The 23410-nt window shown below is 41.3% G+C and overlaps 1 protein-coding gene across 6 annotated transcripts; it reads right to left on the reverse strand.

Moving 5' to 3' along the window:
• Positions 1-466: 466 nt before the first annotated feature.
• Positions 467-22259, reverse strand: LOC106647507 (uncharacterized). Of its 6 annotated transcripts, none has more exons than XM_089588607.1 (17): positions 22155-22259; positions 21904-22056; positions 19000-19157; positions 18496-18586; positions 18352-18408; positions 14483-14680; positions 14034-14395; positions 13813-13962; positions 10855-10953; positions 5428-5735; positions 4878-5343; positions 4588-4801; positions 4366-4500; positions 3104-3444; positions 2886-3016; positions 2510-2807; positions 467-2366 (listed from the first exon to the last, which is right to left on the reverse strand). In XM_089588607.1, exons 8-17 carry the CDS (start codon positions 13891-13893, stop codon positions 1827-1829), a joined length of 2613 nt encoding a protein of 870 aa, XP_089444733.1. In that variant the 5' UTR covers positions 13894-13962; positions 14034-14395; positions 14483-14680; positions 18352-18408; positions 18496-18586; positions 19000-19157; positions 21904-22056; positions 22155-22259; the 3' UTR covers positions 467-1826. The 6 variants fall into 6 exon arrangements, with proteins under 6 accessions (XP_089444733.1, XP_089444731.1, XP_089444732.1 ...); XM_089588605.1 differs by having other exon boundaries at positions 22143-22259; XM_089588606.1 differs by lacking the exon at positions 18352-18408 and having other exon boundaries at positions 22143-22259.
• Between the last annotated feature and the right edge of the window lie 1151 nt (positions 22260-23410).

The following is a 23410-nucleotide window of genomic DNA, read 5'->3' on the forward strand; positions in this document are numbered from 1 at the left end:
CGACTCGTGGAACAGAACAAAAAAAAAAGCTCACGCGCTCTCGTCGTTGTCGAAGTGATCGGCATCGGTATCTTAAGTATAAAAAGACAGGTAACATTTAAAATTACGTGTTGCTTTTCATTTTTCATTAACCACTATTTATTTTACACGCTCGCACGAATAAATAGTACTCTAAAAACTCACCCAAGTCGCAGGCGAGTTTGACTTTCTGTTTTTTTTTCTTCTTCTTATTCTTTTTTATGTTCTCTCGTTTTATTATATTTTCGTTTCGATGGGACTTACATTTAAAAACTATGATTTAAGGCAGTATGGCAATTATGGCTTCATTTTTAGGTTTCTAGAGAACAAGATACCGAAATGTTAAAAAATTACCTTTATTACTTATTTCATTGGGATCTTGCAAATTCTTTTTTTTTTTATTTTTTTTTATTTTATTTTTTTTTTATTTTTTTTTTTTTTGTATTCGTTTTTTTTTTTTTTTTTTATAAAAATATCAACTTAATCAAACAAATTTTTTGATTAACAGTAAAATCAAATAATAATGCAATGAGCTAATTAAAAGTAACAAACCAATTTGAATTTCTAAAATAAATAAGTCGTACATCAATCGATGAATGTTAAATTATACTTATATGACTTGACAAGATCCATTTGCGACTTCACTTTCATCGATGCACAAAACAAGTTGATGAAAATAAAAAAAAGAATTAATCTCACAAACTTATGTACATGGATATGTGCGTAATTTTCACTTCCAATCGGTAGGAGCTAGTTGATATTGGAAATTCTTACGTTTGTTATTTGGCAACTTTCCACCCTACGTCGAGCGACAGAACACACCTGTCATGTGATTTCTCACAAAGATAATATGTATAATATCACTTAAATCAAAAACAAAACGAAAGATTTTATAACTTTAACAACAACTCGTCGTCAGTCACGTTCGACCGAACAAAGTTAAATACAGTTTGTAGAAAAACTTTAAAATTTGAACTATAAAATTTTCAAGGACACTCCTAGTGTGCTTGTCCTGAAAAATCGTTCGGAATGTGTCTTCGTACATTATTACTGAGCAATCTAGCACTTTGATACACAGCTTGAAAATGTACACAATCACAAGATTTAACGGTTCTCCATCGACGTTCTTGTACCTTCAAATTATGCATTCAAATAAGGTAACACACTGTACGTACAGTCAACGTGACGCATATTCTTTTGCTTTGGTCAGGACGCATGTTTAATGCACGTTGATACTGCATTATACACAATGACGACACGTTCCTGATTGGATGATTTCATTACAGACTAATTTAACACGGTGTGGTCAATGAAAAAAAAAAAATAATACTAAAACTAAAAAAAAAAAAACCATTACAACTAAAAAAATTATCCTATCGTCTTTGAGAAATTTTCCTTGTGCATATTGAAAGCAAATACTGTGGTTCAACATGTTATTAATAAAATAAAAGAGACGACCTCGAGTTCATCGATTCGCAGTATATTCTTTAACATGAAGGATCGAGAAGCAGTTTGCTTCGTTTTTAAAATTCATTACAAGTGAAGATTCGCTTATTGAGAATACCGTATGAAAAAAATGCACGATCTTCAATTTAACTCCTCAATCGGGAAGAAAAACAAAAAACAAAAACAACGTAAAACTTTGAGGGATAAGTCCCAGTCACGCAGACGAAATCCTCAATGAACGTTTCACTGCAACGTTTATTCGCACCTTCCCTTTCAAGAGATGAGCATCAAACGATCAATCAGTCTATACATTAGAATATCAGCAGAGGAGGACAACCTGGTCCTCCTCACCAGTCCTACTGTTAGCGTTCACAATCCCCGTCCTCTTCTCTTTTATTCTCCATCACAACGTCGTCAGACTTATTATTGTCAGGAACTGCGTTGCTGTCGAGCTGCTGTACGGAGCTACTGCTGCTGCTGCAGCTGTTTTCGTCTTCATCGAGGGTCATCCTCTTTGTTTCTTCGTCATCGTCCTCCTCCCCGTCTGAGATGATCATCAAGTCTGATTCAGGTGGCGCTGATAAATGCGCTTCTTCCAGTTTCAGGTGTTCTCTCCGATCGTTCGATTGCTCGTCCTCGTCGTCATCTCGCAGCTCAGACGAGGATGAATAGCTGGACGACAGGTCGTTATCGTCGTCGTAGATGTCGATTTTAAAGCCGTATCTGCCGGGAAAGATTGAACGGAGAAAGTCTTTGCGTGTATTGTCGCAACCGACGCGTCTTCTCTTGCTTGGTGGCGTCGAGGGTTTGATTGTTTCGATGGAAGTGTCGCGCTTGCGTTTGATGGCTGATGGCGACAGACAGGACTGAATCTCCGAACTGCCGGAGGAGACGTTGAGCACCTTTTGAGGTTGAAATTCACGTTAATTTTTGCTCTTTACAATAATTATTATTACAAATAGATTTTTAATTTACTCAAGCTGACAAATATTACGTTGAGATAAAGGCAAATGTCCAACGAAATGGTTACCAAAAATGTACTTACTTCGGGCTCTGCCTGCTGCTGTTTGACCTCATCGGGGTCATCAGAGTCGATGGGGTTGCCGTCGTCATCACAAGCTCTATCTCTGGAGTCGTTCTCCTCGAGGTAAACACAGCCTTCGTCGGACCTGTCGCCGTCATCTTCGACGACGACGTCGTCGTCGTTTCTATCATTACAGACAAGCTCGACGGTGACCTCGTGGTAGTTGGGCTGTTCCAATGGTCGAGCGGTTGCTCGGCTCTCGGACCAATCGAGTATCGACACTTCGGACGGGATTGAGGGCCGATCGGAGCTCCACCTTCTAGGAATGTCAATCATTAGATTATCGAGTCATGTTGAATTACTTGGGGTCAACAGTTGACGGAGCTGGTAAACTGACCTTTGCCATCGAGACTGTCCGGAGACGCCGTGGAACGGTGAGTTTGGAGATACGTTAAGGACTGCTGGCTGCGTGAGCTGATTGAGCAGAATCGAGGACTGACGGTGCTTTCCGACTCGTACGTTTGGTCGCTGAAAAAACAGATGGACAATAAACTTTTGGTGACTGTCTGTGTGGCAAAATGGTGCGCAGCCAACAAAAGAAGACGTAACACTTACGACGACAGCCGGGGATGAGGAGGAGAGGGGAAAGGACGTAGACAAGGAGGAAGAGTTGGTGACGGCAGTGACGGTGACGTCTCGGCCCGAAGCAGCTGCGGCTGCTGCCACGGATGCTGCAGTTGGTCTTTTTGGTCTTTGTGGTCCTGTCGCTGCGTCATTGTCGTCGCTAATGGGTATGAGGAAGGTTGACGAGGGCAGCTGGTTGTAGCCAAAGGCAGCGCCGGTGAGGTACTGGCCGGTCCCGACTGCATCAACGTTATAAAGCCCAGCATCCGGTCGATAGAACTCCGAGTCACTGCATGCTCCGCCAAAAGGTCGCGACGAGTATGATGCTGCTCCTGTACGCATAGCGAGTGTGGAGAGAGAATTTTATTAATCGTGAAACCAAAATCGTTGGGTCGTGGAAGACCAAACTAATATAACTATATAACTTTGCTTGTTAGAAAATAAAAGGAACCAAATTTTCATGATTGTCCCAGGTTTGAAATCACATTTCTCAATGAATTCAGCGCAGTGTGCCGTAATTTCGAAAAAAAAAAACTTAAAACAGTTACAAGGTAAGTTTGTAAGGTGTAAAAAAAATTATATATATATATATATGTAATTCATTGCCGATATTATTAATGCGGGAAAGAAAAAAACGCATAAACAGAGAAAGCAACCTTAGCTTTAAAGGTAGGGTTTGTTTGTTCACAGCCTTTTGCTCGTATCATCAAATTAAAGGTACACATAAACGTACACGTAAGAGTAAAAATAATAATTAAAAAAAAAAATTTCCTCTACCGTAGCTCATAGCGAAGGGAGAGAAAAAAAAATGTTGATACAGAGCTGCTGTGCGCTGTCTCTATGTGTGGACGGCAAAACGAACCTGCAATGATTCGTTGATCATCTGCGAGCGCATTTCCAACTCGTAGACTTGCATTCTCAGATCTGCGTTGCGCTCGCGCAGTTCATATTTCAAGCGTTCTCTCGCCCCTGCAAGATTATTTTTTATTCGCGCTTAATGCGTTGCCTTCTCTCTCTCCCCTCTCTCACTTGGGCTATACACTACGTGTTTCAAAAGTCAACAACTCTTTTAAAAACGAATTCAAAACCTTCAAACTTCCTTGCATCCGTTTTAATAATCTACCGCCTTACGTTCCTTCATCATAATTATCGTCACACTGCGATTGAGAGTTTTAATAACTTGCTTTTAATCTTCGATCGCAAAATGACTCATCATTTTTTCTTTTTCTGGTATAGAGAAAACGTAAGCGTACCTGTCAGAGTTTTGTTCTTCACCCGCCTTTTGATGGTCCCTATGCAATCTTGGCACCATTTGCTCGACGGCGGGTCAACCGTGTGACACGTCACATGGAAATACTTTTCGCACTTGTCACACTTTAATACGCTACCTGTAAGCACAACAACAATCAAATTAGACACAAATCAATCACGCGCATTCTACTACCGATTGGTTGTCCCAGAGGGTACAGCCGTACCTGGCTTGTTACACGCCACACAGGTGGCTACTTTGATCGTCACACCTCCAACTTTGTGCAAAAGTTTCCTCTCAGCACTGGTCGACGGCCTGCCGATCTCGTATTTGGTATCTCCGTTGGTCACGGCTTTCACCGCGGCCAGCGGTGTGCGCACCTTCTTTCTCAAGCTCTCCGTCTTCTCCCAGCGCGCCGCGTTTGCCTTCCTCTCGGCCACCTGCAAACATTAATTTCACCCCCGTTGGCAGAGACCACTCTGAGAACAACAGAACCTCAATGAATAATGAACTCACGGTTTTCGAGTAATCGTACTCGGCCCTCCGCGAGCACTTGACCTTCCTTCTGGCGTCCTTCTTGACCTTGGCCAACAAATCGGGTATCTCGTCGAAGCCAAAGAGCCCGACCGCGTGCATGAAGCGCAGCTTGGGATCACCCGCCTCCTGGCCAAGGAAGCCCGGCGAGGGCGACCTGCTCGACGCCTCCGAGTTGCTCGCCGACACCTTGACGCTCCCGGGCACCAGCATCTGCAGATCGGCGTCGGCATCCTCCTCCTCCTCGATCGGGCTACTACCACCGCTCAAAGCCGTAGCTTGGGTGATCTCGGGCACCAGGTCGAAGCTGTCCTCCTTCCTCTTGCGCTTCCTGCCGAGTTTTACATTCCCCGTGGCCGCGAGGCTCACCTTCTTGCGCAATCCGTTCTTGGGAGGCAGCCTTCGCAGCCCGAGCCCGTTGAGCTGCTGCGACGACCCCAGCTCCTCGCTGAAACACCCGACAGAACGTGTGTTAGTATATAATATACATTGCAAAGAGAGTGAGAGAAAAAGAGGGTATAGAGGAACGTACTTGGAGCTGCTTCCGCGGTGGTGGTCCTCGTCGTCGTCGTGCGGGCCAGATAGGTGTCCATTGACAACTACGGTGCCCCCGTTGAGGCTGTTGCCGTTGTTGACCAGGTGCTTACGTTGGTTCGGCTTGCCGGTCGCGTCGAGTTTGATCACCTGGAGGTCCAGCAGGAGCTTGCTCAGCTTTATGTTGTTGTTATTGAGCTTGTGGTAGAAGTGGCAGACCTGCCGGTCGAACTTTTCCTTGCGGTACTCGGGATTCTCGTTGGCCGGTCGCACGCCCATCTTACGCATCTCGGCGAAGAGGAAGCTCTGGAACAGCAATGAGTGGACGCGACGATGAATACGAGTGCTACAAATATTTTGGACTGCTCGTTTTGGCATCATAAACTGAGCGATTGGGAACAATGAGTGCGGATTTTGGTCGAGTGTATAATATGTACTTGTAGTATGAGAATTTATTGATTTGCCCAAAACATTAACAGAGTACGTTTCATTGCTTGTGCACAGCTGATGAAGTGGACGATCGATAGGGTAGAGCATAGGTTTCGAAAGAAGATCGGTGTCGATCGGTATGACATACACGTAGCTAGGTGTATATGAACGCCCGTGTGAATAAATGATAATAGTATGATACGCGAAGGAAGAAGAAACTGCTGTCCTAAATGCAAAGGAGCCAACTTTTACCCCCTCGTCTGAATAAACGTTGGCCCAAATTGGCATCGCGCTTAGCTCGGGCAGTAGGTCTACCGTGTTCGTAAATATAATGATCGATAATAGTGAAAAAAAAAAATCTTTCACAACGTTTACTACCATTAAGTGATACACGTATACCATTAAAACGGGATGAGTAACGCAAATATATATTTATTATAATTATAAGTATATCAAGAGTAAAAACAACAACAGCAAAGGAGCTGGGGGGGTTGCACCTCGAAACGACTTTTTCTTACCATCCCAAACAAAAAATTGTTAATACATCAGGGAAGTTGTAAATAGCTGATTTTACAAATTGGTTGGTTTAAATTGTGCAGCAAAAAACAAAGCATCGCTTGTCCCCAAACGTAATAATAACAAGTAGGTTTATTATCAAGGGACACGAAGCGTATAACAATCCGAATCTCTCGGGAGGCTGGAAAAACCAACGCGATCGGTCCTTTTTTTAATTTGGACGTCGACCGTATAGAAATACCCGGGGTAGTTCGCGTTTACCCTGTCCTCGAATCAAGGTCCAATTGGTGCGAGCACATTTTTAAGGGCTACAATGATCATAACTGCGCTATACAGCAACGGGCACTTTTGAAATACCCATCGTATTATAATGTCGTACAATCGGATTATGCGAATCCTTGGGCTAAAAAATCGCAAGTCTGAGCGATCGCTTCGAAAGTGTATCCAAGTCGTTAGAGAAAGAAACTTTATACCCCGCATCCCGGTACACTTAATCCGCCGTTTTATTTCAGTCCTGCTGAATATCGTCACCATCGGGATATGTACAACGAGGAGCTAAGTAAAAGGTTCCCTTTGGAACAATCTCTCGATGTGAGTTCTCCCCCTTAGCTCATCGCGTTATACGTTCATCCAGCATTGTTTCTCTTTGCAGTCGCCGTGAAAAATGAAAAAAGCGGGGGAGAGGTGCGGTGCGTCAATTTTGCTCGACTTTTCCATCGCTGCGTATCCCCTTGTATTTATTTATTATTTTTTTTTTTCCTACTCGCAACACCCTTTTCCCCCGCCAAGGGAGTGATACGTAACAACAACACACGCGAGAGCTTGAGAGCCAGGGGGGGACGGGGTGTATGCGCGCGCGACACGGTGGGTGCTTCAAAGCTCCGCTCGCGCTAAAATTCAAATCCCGAGCCCACGGGGCTCTGCTTCGCGTGCGCGTGTGTGTACACGTAAACGCGCCTTCCTCTCGGAAAGATCAATAAATGCCCGCCCCTTGGCGCCCGCGTCCCACTGCAGCCGCCGGCCGAAAAGCTCCGGCTTACAAATATACATGTATACATATAAGCGCGGGCGTCTCCGAGGGTATAGGGTCTTTCTTTTTTCATCTCGGTGTGGGTAGGTATACCCGTACACACGTATGCCTGACGTATGGGCTTTTTACGTGCCGACGTTGTTACGGATGGGGAGCTTGCGAGCCCATGCACGTGTATATGTGGATATTTTGTCAATTTATCAAGCAAATATAGGAGCGCGTGTAATCGAGTTGGAGATGTATTGTGATGACATGTGCGCTATGCCGAAGAGCTCCTCCAAAACTTTGGATTCGCATATGAAAATGCCCAACCGAGGAACGTCCGTGGAATTTGTTCCAACGTGTAGTACTTATATATGGTAAAGGAGGAAAATGTGCCAAGTGTAATTTTGGGGCCTAATGACTTTTCCGATCATCGATACAAAAGAAGAAAAAAAATTGTATGATTGGACCATCGGCGTGTACTGTGGTGTACCGGGGAATACATTCCCTTTGCCGCGGCGGTACAAGGTATACAATGGGCGGTCTGGCCGGAGCTATCATCCCCTGTCTCTATGCTCTCCCGGCTCTCGGTAAACTTTGAAAAGTTCCCGAGCACGCGCCGCGCCAGTTTGAGGAGATATATTGGCCGATGTGCTTTTTCTTTTTTTCTTTTTTTTTCTTTCTCTCGCGGTCCCTGCAGGTCCATCCCCACCCATGTGGTTCACGCGAGCGGCAAATTGCGTGGTTTGACGACAGTGCGTATCTGCAGCGTTGACTGTTGCGAGTATTAAAATCAGGCGCCTATGGGTGTACACCAACGAGGTTTAGGGCAAAAGAAAAGGCATTTCAGATTGTCTTACCAGTTACAGACCTGCAACGATACGAACCCTTTGGGGAACCATCGTAATTAAATTTCATCCTAAAAAACCTGAACCCTCGGCAAAACAGGATCAAAGGGAGAAGGAGCACCGTCGACCGATTGGACTGGAGAATCAATTACTCGTATTCAAGGGAGGGAGAGAGTGTGTGCCCATTCAGCAAAAGCCATCGCGCTCCGATTGAAACTCGCGACGATGATGAGTATATCCGCGGAGGGTCTTTAAGCTAAAGGTTTTAAGGGGGGGGGGGTGTATTACGCGTATTGCAAATTCATCGGAGTCCTTTTTTTAGTGTCTAAAGGGCGACAACGAGAGGTGTACGAGCGCGTACAAACATCAAGTACATGATTGAATGTATATGGGTGATGCTCGAGGCAGTGCTTGCTCCTCGGGGAAACTTTGCCTGGAAACTTTATACGAAAGTCCATGCGGGGTGCAGGTATATATATATAGGTACGTAGCGAGAGAGCAGTGGAGGTATAGTGCTGATGTTGCTCAACTTGTGCATCAGGTGTGTACATGCCCTACATGGTTACGTAAGCTGGGAAGGGCAGGTGACGGGGAAAATTACATGGCAAGTGTCCATGTATAGTTTGACGGCAATTCAATAAAGGTATATATGCATACAACCGGCAGATTTGTCATTTTCATCAAGGATTTCGTCGGTCGCGCAACCGAGTCACTTTGTTTCGTCAACTCATTCATTCCGATATTGTCTACGTGCAAGTATCTGTTACACACGATGTTTACACTTGGACCCACAAGCGAATTGTTTATTCCGCTGTAATCACCGCGGCGCTGATCGTTGATTTACCAGATTCAAAGATTGCCCGAGTGGAAAAGTTCGCCCCGACTTGCTTGACGCGTGTACGCGAACGAGCACTTTTCCTCCCACGGTTGAGTTGGAAAACTCAAAGAGATAGCAGCCCGTTATCTGGAAATCATCGCCGTTGACGAGCAGTTGATTTTCCAGTTGATAACATTTCATCATTTTCGGCAACAATCGAGTCGTACGCGCCAAACAACAACCGTAAAGTTTCCGAGCTGAAGCCACTAGTCAAACGAGTACACAATGATATAATTAATTATAGGGTACGCCGTCGTTGACTTTGCGCTTCTTATCGGATGTTTTACTTGCAGGTTCAAAGAGGTACACGTATATGTTCGGAAACGTAGACCACAGGCGGGGCTAGAGCGCGTTTTGTGTGGGAATAAAAAAAAAAATAAATAAAAAAAAACAGTGCACGCCAAAATAGTGAGCTTTTATTGAGGTTTCGCCATTTGTCGTTTCAGAGCTGTTGCAGCTTCATTCTGGTGACAAGACAATTTCAGACAACCTCGAACGAAGAGCAAAAAAGTATGAGCTCTCATATTATCGACAGCGGAGGAGGCGATCAACACACTGTACGACCGGACCGCGAAGTGGAAACTTCAGCGATTTGCCCTCGGAGTTACCGAATATAATGTTTCGCCTTCAATAACGCACGAAGCGAACAATACCGAAACTCGCCGGACCGAGTTGAGCGGCGCTGGTGGGGCCCGTGGCTGCATGTAGGTATATAGAATATACGCAATCCCGAACTTTCGGCCAAAACTTTGGAGCGGAACTCGCCCGGATCCATGAACCTATATGTATACACCTACATCCTTGCCCATTTTTTCTACCCCCTTGGACTCTTTGGTCTATTTGTGTGCTTCGTTGGCCGATTGGTTTCCAATTACCCTCCTCGATTAGATACAGAGGTACCTATTACCTTTTTTTTTTTTTTTTCTTTTGTTCAATTAATAATAGTTTTTACTACGCAGTTACTCGACGATCGCGTGAAAGTGACGAAAAATCGATGTAACATCAGAGCGTCACACGACGAGCTCACACTCAAACGCGTCGATCGATGCATGCATAATACATTGCGTATAGTCACGAGGTGCTCTACTCCTCCCCAACCAAATTATCGAAATGACTGCACGACCATGTATCGATGCGGGATACCTGTGGATATATTGCACAGTTTCACCTGATGCACAGCGTAAGATATTGAACTATTTGCAAAACCCATAGGCCACCCAACGAGGGAAGGAAGTTCAATGTTACCTTGGCACATGGCACTCCCACCAGAGAGACCCACTGAGAACAAACGTGCTCAAAGCGAGTTTATGTAGCCCCCAAGGTGTAACGAACTAGGTGTTGTAGGTATATACGCTTGTATGCGGTAACAAGGTCATCGCTGCGTGAGAGAGAGAACGAAAAAAGAGCGTCATCCCCTTCCCTGGGCTCGCAGGTACCTGCTTTATCGGCGAGGGCTCGTGCGCGGATTTATAAATAAAATGTACAAGTGCCGAGAGAAAGAAAAACGCACAGAGATATCTGCGGAGCGCGCGCGCACCAACACATTTTCCGTTCGGCTCCGGGAGGAGAAAAAGTGTCCGTGCTTATATATATACAGCATACATTGGCAGCTGCTGTTCACAGCTGCGGGCTTGTGTATATGGGATCCCGCCGTCGTTTGCGAATCGCGGATTTGTCTTTGATGGCTCTCGGACGCAGTAGGTATACATATGGAGTGTGAACGAGACATGAGTCTTTGCGTACCTGAGACTCGGTGAGCTCCTTCATCAGGTTCTGCAGCCTCGAGTCCATGTCGAGCAGCACCTTGTCGTTCGGCTTTCTCTGCAGGTACTCGTTGTTCTTCTGCACACGGAGGAAAGAGAGAAATATTATTCATCCATTGGTTTTTCACGTAAAAAGTAAAATAAATCATAAAATGCGCAATTAACGATTTTATTTGGAGGCAAGTGATGCCACTCCAATGCCACTCTAACGTACAACACCCCGTGAATCCCGATACGTCGATCAAACTTCCAGACATTTATGAAATCATTGGATCACAGTGTGTTATGTACGGCATACTACGATCAATTTCAATCTACACCAAATCCAACTTTGTGAGGAGGTGTTTAATATATGACTCTCTATTGTCGACATGATTTTAGTATGACATACATCTACAATATTTAATTTGAAAAAAAAAATAAAGAAAATGTTTGAACACACGATTGGATTTACAGTGATGTTTGTTAATTTCACTTATACGATCAGATATGCACACAAGTACAGGTAGGTATCGTGGATGAATTAATTTCAACGCTGTATGCGCTATATATACATCATAGGATTTAAATAATCGCACAGTGCAAGTATAAGGTACCTGCGACACAACAACATGCAGAGCTGATGGTAAAAGATGCAACGTTAGCAAATAGTTTGACAGGGGCACATGCATACAACGTTGGCGTCAAACAAACATATAAGTACGGGGGGGGGGGGTGAAAAAAATGTTTTTTAAAAAGTTACACAATTACCATGCCAGCAGAGGAAAAGCTGTACCTATACACCGGCACATGTACAAGTATATATACACACACCTAATCCAGCGCTGCTCTCGGTTGCGTAATATTATTAACGTGTATATGTGTGCATACATAGGCGCGTATAAATGTACATGTGGATGCTCGGTCGCATCGGAGACGCGGAGCGATAATTAACCAGTCAATTGAAATCGGAGCGGCAGTGCAGGCTATAATATACATGTATATACCGAGCCACCGAGGTGCTTTTTGTACATACATTGCAGTTGTGTATATATATATATATATATGCACGCGACAATTTTGTTCCTTGTTTGCGAGTACTTTTGTACACGTGTATGTAAAAAATTGAGAACTACAAGTGTACCCAGCATAACTTTCTTCACCTCCCCCTCCCCCGCTTTGTGTGGTACAAATTCGAGGCATGAGAGTGAACCTGCTTTCTTTCGCGCACTTTTCTCCCATGCTCGCTCGTCGTACTGATATCATATTTATGTATCATTGCTAAACGATGCGAAAAAAAACAAAACAATTTGTCAGACCTTGAAACCGGTGACCTTGATATACATATGTACATGTGTAAATGGCGCACACGTTAATACATTAATAAAAACACGGCTTTCTTTATCGAGGCAGAGAATTTTCGCCTTACCGGTGATAACTTTGCAATTTCTGTCGTTGCGTACACATGTGGTAAAATTGAAATTTTTAAGAATAAAAAAAAAAGGCCAAAAGTGCAGCTTGCAACAAAGGTACTGTCTCTATGGGGATGGAAACTTGCAAAAAAAGTATATAAAAAAATTGTACGTGCGAAAACGACGACAAAAGACGGGTCTTGTGTGACGCATCTCGATTCCACGCCACCCTGAACACACACACACACGAGCACGTCCTACATTAATTGGATACACGCTCTTGAAAATGTTTGCTCGTGATGAAGGGTGAGTAAGTTAATCTCGGAAAAATCGTCCACCATGGACAAGAAGAGCATCGAGGTAGGAGGGACAATTGTCGATAATCGAAAGAAAATGCAACCAATATAGATACATGCGAGTTTGCTCCTCTGATGCTGGGCTGCGTCTTGATTTTCTTTCGCACTAGATGACGATAATATATTATGTTACGGACGACGCTTGCGCGCAGCAGCTCTCTGGCGACTCTCTCGCAACAAATTTTAGGTACATATTTATATACATGTGGAGATGATGCGTGTTTTTTACACAGAGCCTCGTATACTTAAGTACGTGTATGTATGTAAGGTAAGCGAGACACGCGCCATGTATTGTAGAACAAGACAATACGCTGCGATAGGGTGTACGAGAGAGTGCGTGTATAACCAGCGAAAGATAAATTTAGGATGAATAAATGAGTGCGCACACGCCTGACGCTCGATCGGCTCATCTGTGCGAGATAGCTATGGTTGATCAGAAGCCGGAACGGGCCAAAAGAGACTCTGACGTGAGAATCGATTAGAGAAAGGTGGTGGTTGTATTTTTATCGGATTTTTTCCCTCGCTTTACAACTACGATACGATAGGAATGAAGTAGTTGATCTTTTCAACTTTTCAACTTAACAAACGATCAGTGATTGCGATCATTGTTGTTGAATGACAAAAAAGTCGTCGTGCTTTTCCTCGAAACAAACAAACGTTTTGGCACCCTCGCAACTTTAACGTTTCACCATTACCATGTACATGTGCGTCAATCAGCTGTACAGCCCACGTCACTAATGAACAAGTGGAGATAACGACTGGAACTTCTTATTAACGCGATGACCGATTACAGCTAATACCTGTGTATACGTGCTTTGGACACTTGTGAAAACTCGTCCCTCGATTTTTCCAGCGGTATAACTTTGTACCGATTTCCACATTCCCGGTACACCCACGTGTGGAATGACAAATGCTCAGCTAATACCTGGAGGAGCTGTACTCGTAAAATGCATGTGCCGGCTGATCATACGTGCACCGTGTACCTATTGTTTTATATACTTTTAATACAATGTAGGTACGCGTATAGTAGCGGCTAGAACCGTGTGTAACTTTGGACTCGCGTCACGCGTGCGTCGGCAACGACAGGTACACTTATAACTGTTATGGAACAACCGATCGTGTCACGTTAGCGGATACCGACCAGGTTTAACTAGAGATTTCTCAAACTTGGAGAGGGGGGGAACAACATACCTTTATCGCAGATACCACGCCAGCCAACTGATTGTTGAGCTCCTCCGCTTTTCGGAACAGATCGGGAACGAAAGTTGCCATTTTCCGGTCGAAGAACTTTGGTCCCGCGCCGTGTGCTCCGAAAACACTATTTCCTTCCTTCTCCTTCAACTGGAAAACAAATACAAAAAATTAACAAAATGCCGCAGCCCGGGAGCAATTACACGATATTGAGCACTTACTTGCAAAATGATCGTCCAAGGTCCGCAAGGGGCAAAATTGTTCAACTACGCGATGAGCGTATGGCCCGTCTGAAGGTGCGGTACCCCGACGCTGGTGTAATGTCTCGGCTCTCGGGTGTCCGCAAACGTCGAAACGACGAGCGTCATAACTCCTTGCCCAACGATCCGGTTGCTTTTGTCACAACAAATCAGCAACAACGCAATTACCGCACCGTGCGATGTGATAATATATATTATAAATTGTGATCCCACCCTTGGTCAAGGCAGGGGGACGACGAGCGGCGGGGCAGCGAGAGAGTGGCTGCTCGGGAAGCGGCGAGCCGACTGGTGCACCAGAGGAGGCATGAACACCGCGTACGTACCTACAATCGTGAAGAGCCGAAAGTTAGGAGTTGATAGAGCCGCCTCGTGTCCTATACACGTATATATAAATATATATGCACGTATACCTTACGCGCGTGTGTGTCCGGAGCGGCTCTCTCTATCGTCTATCCCTCTCCGAAGGCTGGGTGTGCATGTGCGCGCGTCGACGCTGCTCTTCGGGGGAAAGGACACACGAGGCCTCCAAGCAATCCAAGGCGAGGGTGACGATTACTATATTTTTATTATCATTGTTGCTCTCGTGTGGCACTCGTGGGTGTAAGCATCTGTAACAAAAAGTTTTTTAAATAAATGAGCCTGAGACATGTACGTCGGGGTTTGCAGTGGAAGCGTGCAGCGGAAGAAAAAAGAAAAAAAAAAAAAAAAAAAAAAAAAACAAAACAAAATTATGAACACGGAGAGAAAAGTACCTATATATGTTTTCCAAAGTGGGGTACACGTTATGGATTTTTTTTGTTTTATCGCACATTGATTGGGGATGCGACGAATACTAATCGTATAGTGTGTACACCAAGTTTGTACTATATAGGTACTGGGAACTTTGGGAAATCTGTTGAGGAATAAACATCGGAGCGAAAAGTTTTAATTTAATTGCCCCCCGCAGGTACAAGTGTGCCGCGAGAACAATATATTTGCATCTGCGACAATCTTGCATTGAAAAAAAAAAAAAAAAAAAAAAAAACAGTATCAAGAGGACACCACGTCCGTATGGGATATTGTTACATTATAAATATTTTTATGTGCTCGGCTCTCGCAATGTGTTTTGGACAGTCAACACAATAATATATACGCATGTTTTGGAGTTTTTCTTTTCTATGTACTCGTATACTATTTATCGATGCAAGAGAGCAAAAAAAGAAAAGAAAAAAATGTATAAAAAAAAAAAAAACAATGGTTAACACTACTCAGCTGCGTTTTAAACGCGGCTTAAGCAATCGGAGCACATGTGTGTATAACGTGACTGCTTCGGCACACGATACCTATATACTTGTAAGGTTAAGACGTGCCGCTTTACATGTTATTGCAACAACCCACGGTGCATCAACAATTTACCAATATCAGCTGGAGCACACGAAAAACTAACTGTCCCTTCGTTCAATTTTCGTACGAATAAAGAATGTGCACTAACATGGACATTTCAACATTACGCCAAATATATGCGTATAGGGTATACATGTACACAAAATGTGTAAGTTGACTATTTCATTGCAAGTACAATTGTTTTTACCGATTACTTTTCTCTCTCTGAAATTATACCAGTGGTGTAACGTGGTTTTGATTTTTATTAACTAGTAGCACGTTGTATGTACAATCGATTGTTCATTGGTCAAAAGTTAGGGGTGATGTATCGAAACAACAACAAAAAACGATGTTTCGACGAGCCGGGACATTCTAAAAAAACGGCATTTGCACGAAAGTATCCGATATTAGTTTTGATTAATAATCGTATATTTTATATATGATAGCTGAAAAAATAGTGAAGCGCGCGCGCGCGCGTCTGTGTGAGTGAAAATACGTGAGAGAGAAAAAGGAGGCAAGTGTATACAACAGAGAGAGAGAGAGAGAGGGACGAAGCCGAGTCGGGACGAAAGAGAATTTATGTAAGATATCGATGAAAAACTATAACGTTTTTAACGAAGAGGAATCCATTGTTGTTGACCATGTGTCGGTGGGACTAAAAATCATTAAGTTGTTTCACAAGTGAAAACGTTATCCATGGTACGACCCGATGGTGCACCGTTTCGATTTTTCGCCTAAGAATATAATTATAATATATTGTACATACACACCAGATTTTACAAGTTTTTTTTCCAATAAATATATACGTATGTATTAACCGAACTACGTACATTATATATACGAGTGTCATTAAGATAAGGTAATTATCATCATCATAACAATAAATATTATTCGTCATTTTTGTCAAAGTGTTTTTACTTTTATGCGTGTCTTCCTCAAAATTTTCACATTTTTAGTGATACAAGAAAGACTTTTTAAATTAGCCTTTGTCCCCGCATGTACATGATATTACAAAGTTCTCGATAGGTATATAAATCACGAATTCATCACAATATATACTTCAACTGCAAATATGAAGTTGCGTTCGATGGAACCGACCCGTAAATGTATATATTTTACGTACGCGTATACGTATAATGGATAATGACACAGAGAGAGAAAAAGTCCATCCGAAGCGTAAATTGTGTATTTATTTATAGAAGAGTTTCGGCCAAGGTGTACGAGTTGTTGTAGCCGAAAAATAAAAGTTTGTACAATATATTTATACACATGTAACCTATACAATGCATATGCATATATTTTATACTAGACTCGTGAGAGAGCGGAGCGGTTGAAAATTGTTTCTCAAGGCCCCGCGTGTGCACACTGCTCTTTTTTTTTTCTTTTTTTTTTTTTTTAATCGCGTCGACCATCCCCCCGCGTGCAGCTGTGTAATTTAATAATAACGATATCGCGGTGTAACGTGAAATTTAATGGAAAAAAGATTTACGTTTGCAAAGACCACACTAGGTGCCTTCGAAGAGAGGCACGCGTGGGCCGCCCGCGGGCAAGTTGACGATGCACGTATATAATACACCTATTGTACAAAACTTGGTTGCACACCAAGAAATGGTATACGTATTTATAGATTTTTGTACTTAATAAAAAAAAAAAAAAAGTTGTACAGCCGAATAAAAATATACATTGTAGTATGTATGTTATGTGCCCCGCTCCCCAAGTTGTGTGATACAAATATACAATTGCGCGATGTATAATTACATTTAAAATAGTATAGGCAATCTTGTTGAATTAATTCAGCCATCCGCGATAAACTTTCGATCGGGCACTTTCGGCTCTCAACTCCTCAGCTGCCTATTACCTACACATGTGTAAGTATATACGTTTGTAGCGATGAGCACGCACGAGGTCGACAAGAAGGGGGCATGAAGAGCACATGAGGCATGACTCCTCCGGAGAGCGTGTATTTATTGTGTATATATATATATATATACATGTATGTATATACAAAACGTCGACGGCTGCTGCACGCATATATAATACATACGTTTTGAGGGCCCTTTTTTGACACACTGTGTACACACTTAAATGTATATATGATACACGTACGTATACATTAAATTGTATAAATATTGTATGTATAAAATAATTTGGTTGTTGTATACCTGCAGTGCTCGCACTACCGTTTTGCGCTCGTGTTCTGATCCGTTTTGCTCATCTATATATGTATGTATATATACTGGAGGCGACAATCACATCGGCTATATATGTACGTACTTTCTTCTGATTAAACGCAAAAGTAACAATTTTTTCAAAGGTAACCACACGTAGGAAGAGCCAATTGGTGCAGTGAACACTCGACAAAAACAGGTGAAATGGGGAGGTGGTGGGGAGGGAAATTTTTTCACAGCTCCGAAATATGTATCACGAAAATCAACGCGAAATGTTATGCGGAGCACCGGTGCTGTTGCCTTACTAGCCGCGCCGCGGACACATTTCTAAACGGGTAGGTGTATACTCAGTATATACATATACATAATATACCGAGTCGCCGCCGCAGCAGCAGCTGAGATGTGTATATACACGTATAGGTACATGGAGGAAAGAACGAAGAGCATGTTCAGGGCGGCGGCGGCAACCGAGAGTATCGTAGCCAAGGAGAGAAAACGGCGGCAAGTTGGCTGCATGTAGTAGCGTTATCGTATACACAGATAGATAGATAGATCACACATACACATAATAGCTAGCATGATGATAGTATATTTTGTACCTATACTATATTACCTGTCGGGGTAATATAATTTATTTTACTTTTCATGTATACCTTATTGTAACTTTTGTACGTTTTTTGTTTTATTTGCAACCCAATGGATTTCAATACGTGTACACTTGGTACTACGAGTTAATGAAAAGTATATACCACAAGTCGCTTGCATGATTTTTGAAATTCCAGGGCAAACTGTACACTAGTATCATCCTGCAAATGTATATTCATTTCTGTTGGTCTTTTTACATACAAGTTGTACAAAGAATATAACCAAAATGTGAAAAGAATAATTTTTACCAGACCAATAGTGGAAATTCATGTAGGAGCATAATCTTCTGTACAGTATCCTGTAAATGGCGGTTTCCAGGCCACTCTACTTTTGCCTACCCTATAAAAATTCTTTTATTACTTTCATCTTTCATGATTTCAATTGGATAATTGTGCACACTTAGTTTTGCTGCAATTATCTCTATGGTTTAATGTTAACAAAACTCAAATTTCATAAATACACGCTTGGACTCGTTTTCAATAAAGATTTAATAAAAAAAAAAAAAAAAAACTGCCGCTGTTAAAATTATTACTGTACATTTCGAGTAAATTTTTATGTGTAAGGTATATATACCAAGCCGGTATTACAATATGAACTCAAATGTACGTGCCTATGTACTTGTGTAAAAGAAAAGAAATCGAAAGGAGAGTCTTTTCGAAAGTTTCGGAACTTCTTGTACATTATAATACATGCAACAACACTCTTGTGCACGAAAACTGCAGATAATACGACATACGTGTGTACTTAGTTACCTAGTGAAAAGAATATCATGAAAAGTAGTGCGGAAGAAGATTCTCTCGAGGCAGGCCTTCGATGATGCAATTATATAAATATGTTCACGAGAAGTCAACGTGTATAAGTACGAGCGGATTTCCTGTATGCCGTTTCTTTTCGCTTCATTGATCGAATTCTGAAAAAAAAAAAAAAAAAACAATTGGTTTTCCATCCGATATTCGGTGCTGATAATATACGTAACTTGTAACGTTTTAATATTTCATCAACAAAAGAAAACACAAAAATGAAATCATGGATTTACTCATTATGTTGGCTAAATGTATTTCTACTATCGTAGTTATACTGCTTTCATGACAAGACAGGCAAGGGCATCATTATTGAAAAGTAATTAACATATAACAAATGAATCACTGTAGCTATTCTGTAAAAAGAGTGTATATACATCAGTAATTTAAATTTACCAAAGGTTGGGCCGGTACTTCAAAGTTACCTTATACATACTCATGAGTATACGACACTCGAAACGCATAAGTTGATAAGCTTATTCGTTTTTTCAAGTTACACTTACACGTATGAGGACATCAATGACGTCACGTAACAATCTGTAGACGTCAATCTGTGTGTCTGTGGGCTGTTCGCTTAATTATATTTTTTATCTTTGCGTATATGATTCTCAATTCAAGCAGATGTGATTTGCCGTCATATTTACATATCACCAGTTTGCCATTTATAGTTGAAACTCTGATTTGTTTCTCGATGACAAAAAATATTCTCATTTCATACTGCAAGTACAAAAACTTTGGCTGGTGGCTCCCAAGTAAGTAATGCCATGTACCCTATATAATAAATATGGCCTCACAAAAATGGCCCACCTATACATACGTATAATATATTGTCTCGACTTACACGCAATAGTTACGTTAATGGATTTTGCGTGTGAATACATGGCTTTTGTGCGTGCATAACTTGAAAACTCAATTAAATACATAGTTTCAGTAACTTTACATATATAATAATTTCAAAAAACACTGATTTTCGTGGACACAAGTTCACGTAATATATACCAAAACTTGATGATTTTTGACGTAATGCGCTCATTTTTTTTTTTTTTTTTTTTCTTTACCGAAAGCCAATGATAATAACAACTGATAAAGTACATGTTAAAGTGCGTCTGGCTTCCGCATCACTTGCAAAAATAATACAGAGTATTTGAAGATAAATGAATTGAAAAAACAAAAAAACATTGTAAAACAACAGGCAAAACCATTAACGGGTCTACTGCACGAGCAATTAAATTAATCGAAGAGAGATGATTGTTAAAGATTTTTCGGCGCGTAGGTATATAAATGCCAAAGGAAAATCGAAAAAAAGTTAAAAAGCGTGCTTCAAGCTTCCTTGACCCATCGAAAGGTAAACATGATCGCTAAGGTTGCGCTGTTAGTCCTCTTGGCTGCTGCCGCGGTGTTGGTGAGTAATTTTATTCCGCATGTAAATTTATACAAAACCAAAATAACGAAATTCTTAGTGTGCAAGAGCGTTTGCTTGATTTTTCATCCAATACAACGATAAATGACGAATAATCAAAAGTTTATAAATATATGTTCAACTCGATTCGCAGGCCGCCCCAGAAGTACGCCACAAGAATGTTCAGGTGAGGTTTCGACGGTTAGCTTTTGCAATTACTGCTGAGTGAAGTAAAATCATGAGAAAACTTATTAATTTATCAAACATAACGCGTAGATCAACGCAGAGTCGGAGAAAAAGTACGGGTTGAGCGAGTCCCAGGAGCGCAGCATCGAGGACACGTGGGCAAAGCTGAAACTCAAGTTTTACAAAGCCCTCGAGGTGATTAAAGCTACTTGGCAGAAAATTAAGGAAAGGGGAGAAAAGATTTACAACGCCAACCTGAGGCACATTAGGGAGAAAGGTTTGGCGCTCCTGCAGCTAACCAAGGAGGCCCACAAGCAGGTCGTAGCGGAGGGCAAAGCCGCCCAGCCTGACATAGACGAGATAAGGGTCAATCTGAAGGATCTCATGGCCGAACTGAAGAAGACTGGAGACGAGGCTTACAACAACGTCCAGGAGCTCGTTCAGGAGGTGGTGAAGACGGCCACAGATAAGCTGCACACTAATCGTCGTGGCGTAATGAACGAAAACATCGACGCCGAGGTGCTGGTTGAACGAATGTAATTGCAACGAATGTAAAACTATAAACCAATGATGATACTTATTTAATTACTATATATAAGTCAGCCAGATGACTATAGCGTTTTTAGTTAATAATACTATTTAATGAGTGTGTTGAGTAGTGAATAAAACTTTTTTACATAAGTGAATTTCGTCAATTCTTTTAACAAGCATTGTATATATCCTCAATCATAGTTAATATTGTTATATAGCTTTTCAATTTAAACCGGCCAAGTTTAACTAATTAGTTAATTAAACAAGAGTTTAACATTGGCGTTGATAATACGCTATTTTGTTTCAAACTAGCTGTCAATATATACTTATAATTTTTACATCTCTTATCTATACCGCATCGTCGTGAAAACTCTTACCGTTAAAAAAATGCATTACCCGTGACGAATGAAGTGAAAATGTTTTAGGTAGAGCACTTATTACATTGATAAGCAATAATGGGATACTTGAATACTTTACCATACAATTAGGTGCAACTAACCATTCAAACTAACAATCTTGTACACGGAGAAGACGAGGAAAACCCTTTTTATTTATTTTACAAGTACTATGTCGGCAAACGGTCGAGAAAAATCTGATAAACTTTTGCACATGCGAGCCCCTTTTGTGGCGTATTAACTATTTTACCGAGCGAGTGAGTTATGTACCCTCCTACTGAGTTTATTTTTTAAAGCATACTATACTCTTACATACCTATTTACATTTAGTTAAACAATACTTACAGTTTCACTTATAATTGTAAGGCGTATAGCAAAAGACCAGAATACTCCTGCACTCCTCAGCAGTCAACTTGATTACGTAGCATATAGGTGCACATTTGTTACTTTTACGTACACCTTTAATTCCGATTTCAAAATAAATCGAGCGACCGCCACCTTGGATGAATAAAACTCATGGTTACATATGTATAGTTTTCCTAACGTTAAATAAATAAAATAAAAAGAAAAAAAGAAAAGGTTACATGTATTCAAACCTCGCACACTCAAATCGCGGCAATAATAAAAGTATGGTTTTACTTGTCGCGCAGTGGTTTTCACGGTCGTCAGTTTGATTGTGACTTTGTGACTCGCGACTATACTCTGTACTTCTGTAGCAGAGATTATAGTCTGTACTCTCTTCCTCTCTTGTGATTGCGTGATTGCGTGATTTTTCCAAAGGTTATATTATGTGGTATAGGTGGTATAGGCAAGGAAGTCCACTCACGACATCTGCATAAAAACGCATACGTAGTGCCATATGGTCGATTTTATTGAGCCATATATAAACACTTGCCGCAAACAGCATAATCTATGTTAACTTTGTATTTTATATCCATAGAATTAGTTGCGGCTGGTTTATAATCAATTACAAGGCTTTACTGTAAGTTGTAATAATTATTTGGATCAGCGCCATCTAGCGGTCTTCATTTTTTAGCGAAAAGTGGCCTCTAAAATTCTCAATCAGAGCAATCAGACTTAAAGCTATTTAATCAATTATAAACCAGCCGCAACTCATTATGAAGCTATAAAATGAAAAAATAACGATACGTGTGTTTTTGGCGGCAAGTTACCAATCAATTTTCTACCAAAAAATCAACCCCCTATGCATTTATACTTTTAAAGATGCATTTTTGAGCATAAGACAAATTGTTAACTTGCCGCCAAAAACACATGTATCGTTATTTTTTCATTTTATAGCTTCATCATGAGTTGCGGCTGGTTTATAATTGACTAAATGGCTCTAAGCTTAATTGCTCTGTTTCAAAAGTTTAGGGCCACTTTTTAGTTCAAAAATTCGCAACGCTAGATGGCGCTGATCCAATTATACTTACAGTAGAGCCACTTTATTAACTATAAACCAGCCGCAATTGATCTTATAGATAAACAATAGAAAGTTGACGTATTCTGTGCTATTTGCGGCAAGTTTACAATTTATTTTTTAGCTTTCTAGGAATCAAATGATTGTATTAGAAAAATGATTTTCTTTGTTGTGAAAATTTTAAAATCATTCTATTTCAATGAACTAAGAGTATAATTTTCTTAAAAATCACCAGTTGGAACTTAAGATACAACATAAATTCCACAATTATTTATACAAGTTTGATCGGATTTAATAAACAATCGTACTTTTTTAGCACAACAGAATACTTTTTTTCAAGTCCAATTGTTCTTCGTTATCATCACAATAGTCACTTGAAATCTAACAAAAACAAAGCACACAATTTTTTAGATTTTTATTTGTAAATAAGTT

The sequence above is a fragment of the Copidosoma floridanum genome, unplaced genomic scaffold (assembly GCF_036245765.1).
Source record: "Copidosoma floridanum isolate Cflo_tuat_1 unplaced genomic scaffold, Cflo_Japanese_pri ptg000007l, whole genome shotgun sequence".
In the NCBI taxonomy this organism is placed as follows: Eukaryota; Metazoa; Arthropoda; class Insecta; order Hymenoptera; family Encyrtidae; genus Copidosoma; species Copidosoma floridanum.

Coding starts and splice junctions, on each gene's coding strand:
- LOC106647507 (XM_089588607.1), bottom strand. CDS start 13,893: ATGGCAACTTTCGTTCCCGATCTGTTCCGAAAAGCGGAGGAGCTCAAC. Junction 10,954..13,812: donor GCGTGGTATCTGCGATAAAG/GTATGTTGTTCC, acceptor CTCCGTGTGCAG/AAGAACAACGAGTACCTGCA. Junction 4,501..4,587: donor TGTGGCGTGTAACAAGCCAG/GTACGGCTGTAC, acceptor TTGTGCTTACAG/GTAGCGTATTAAAGTGTGAC.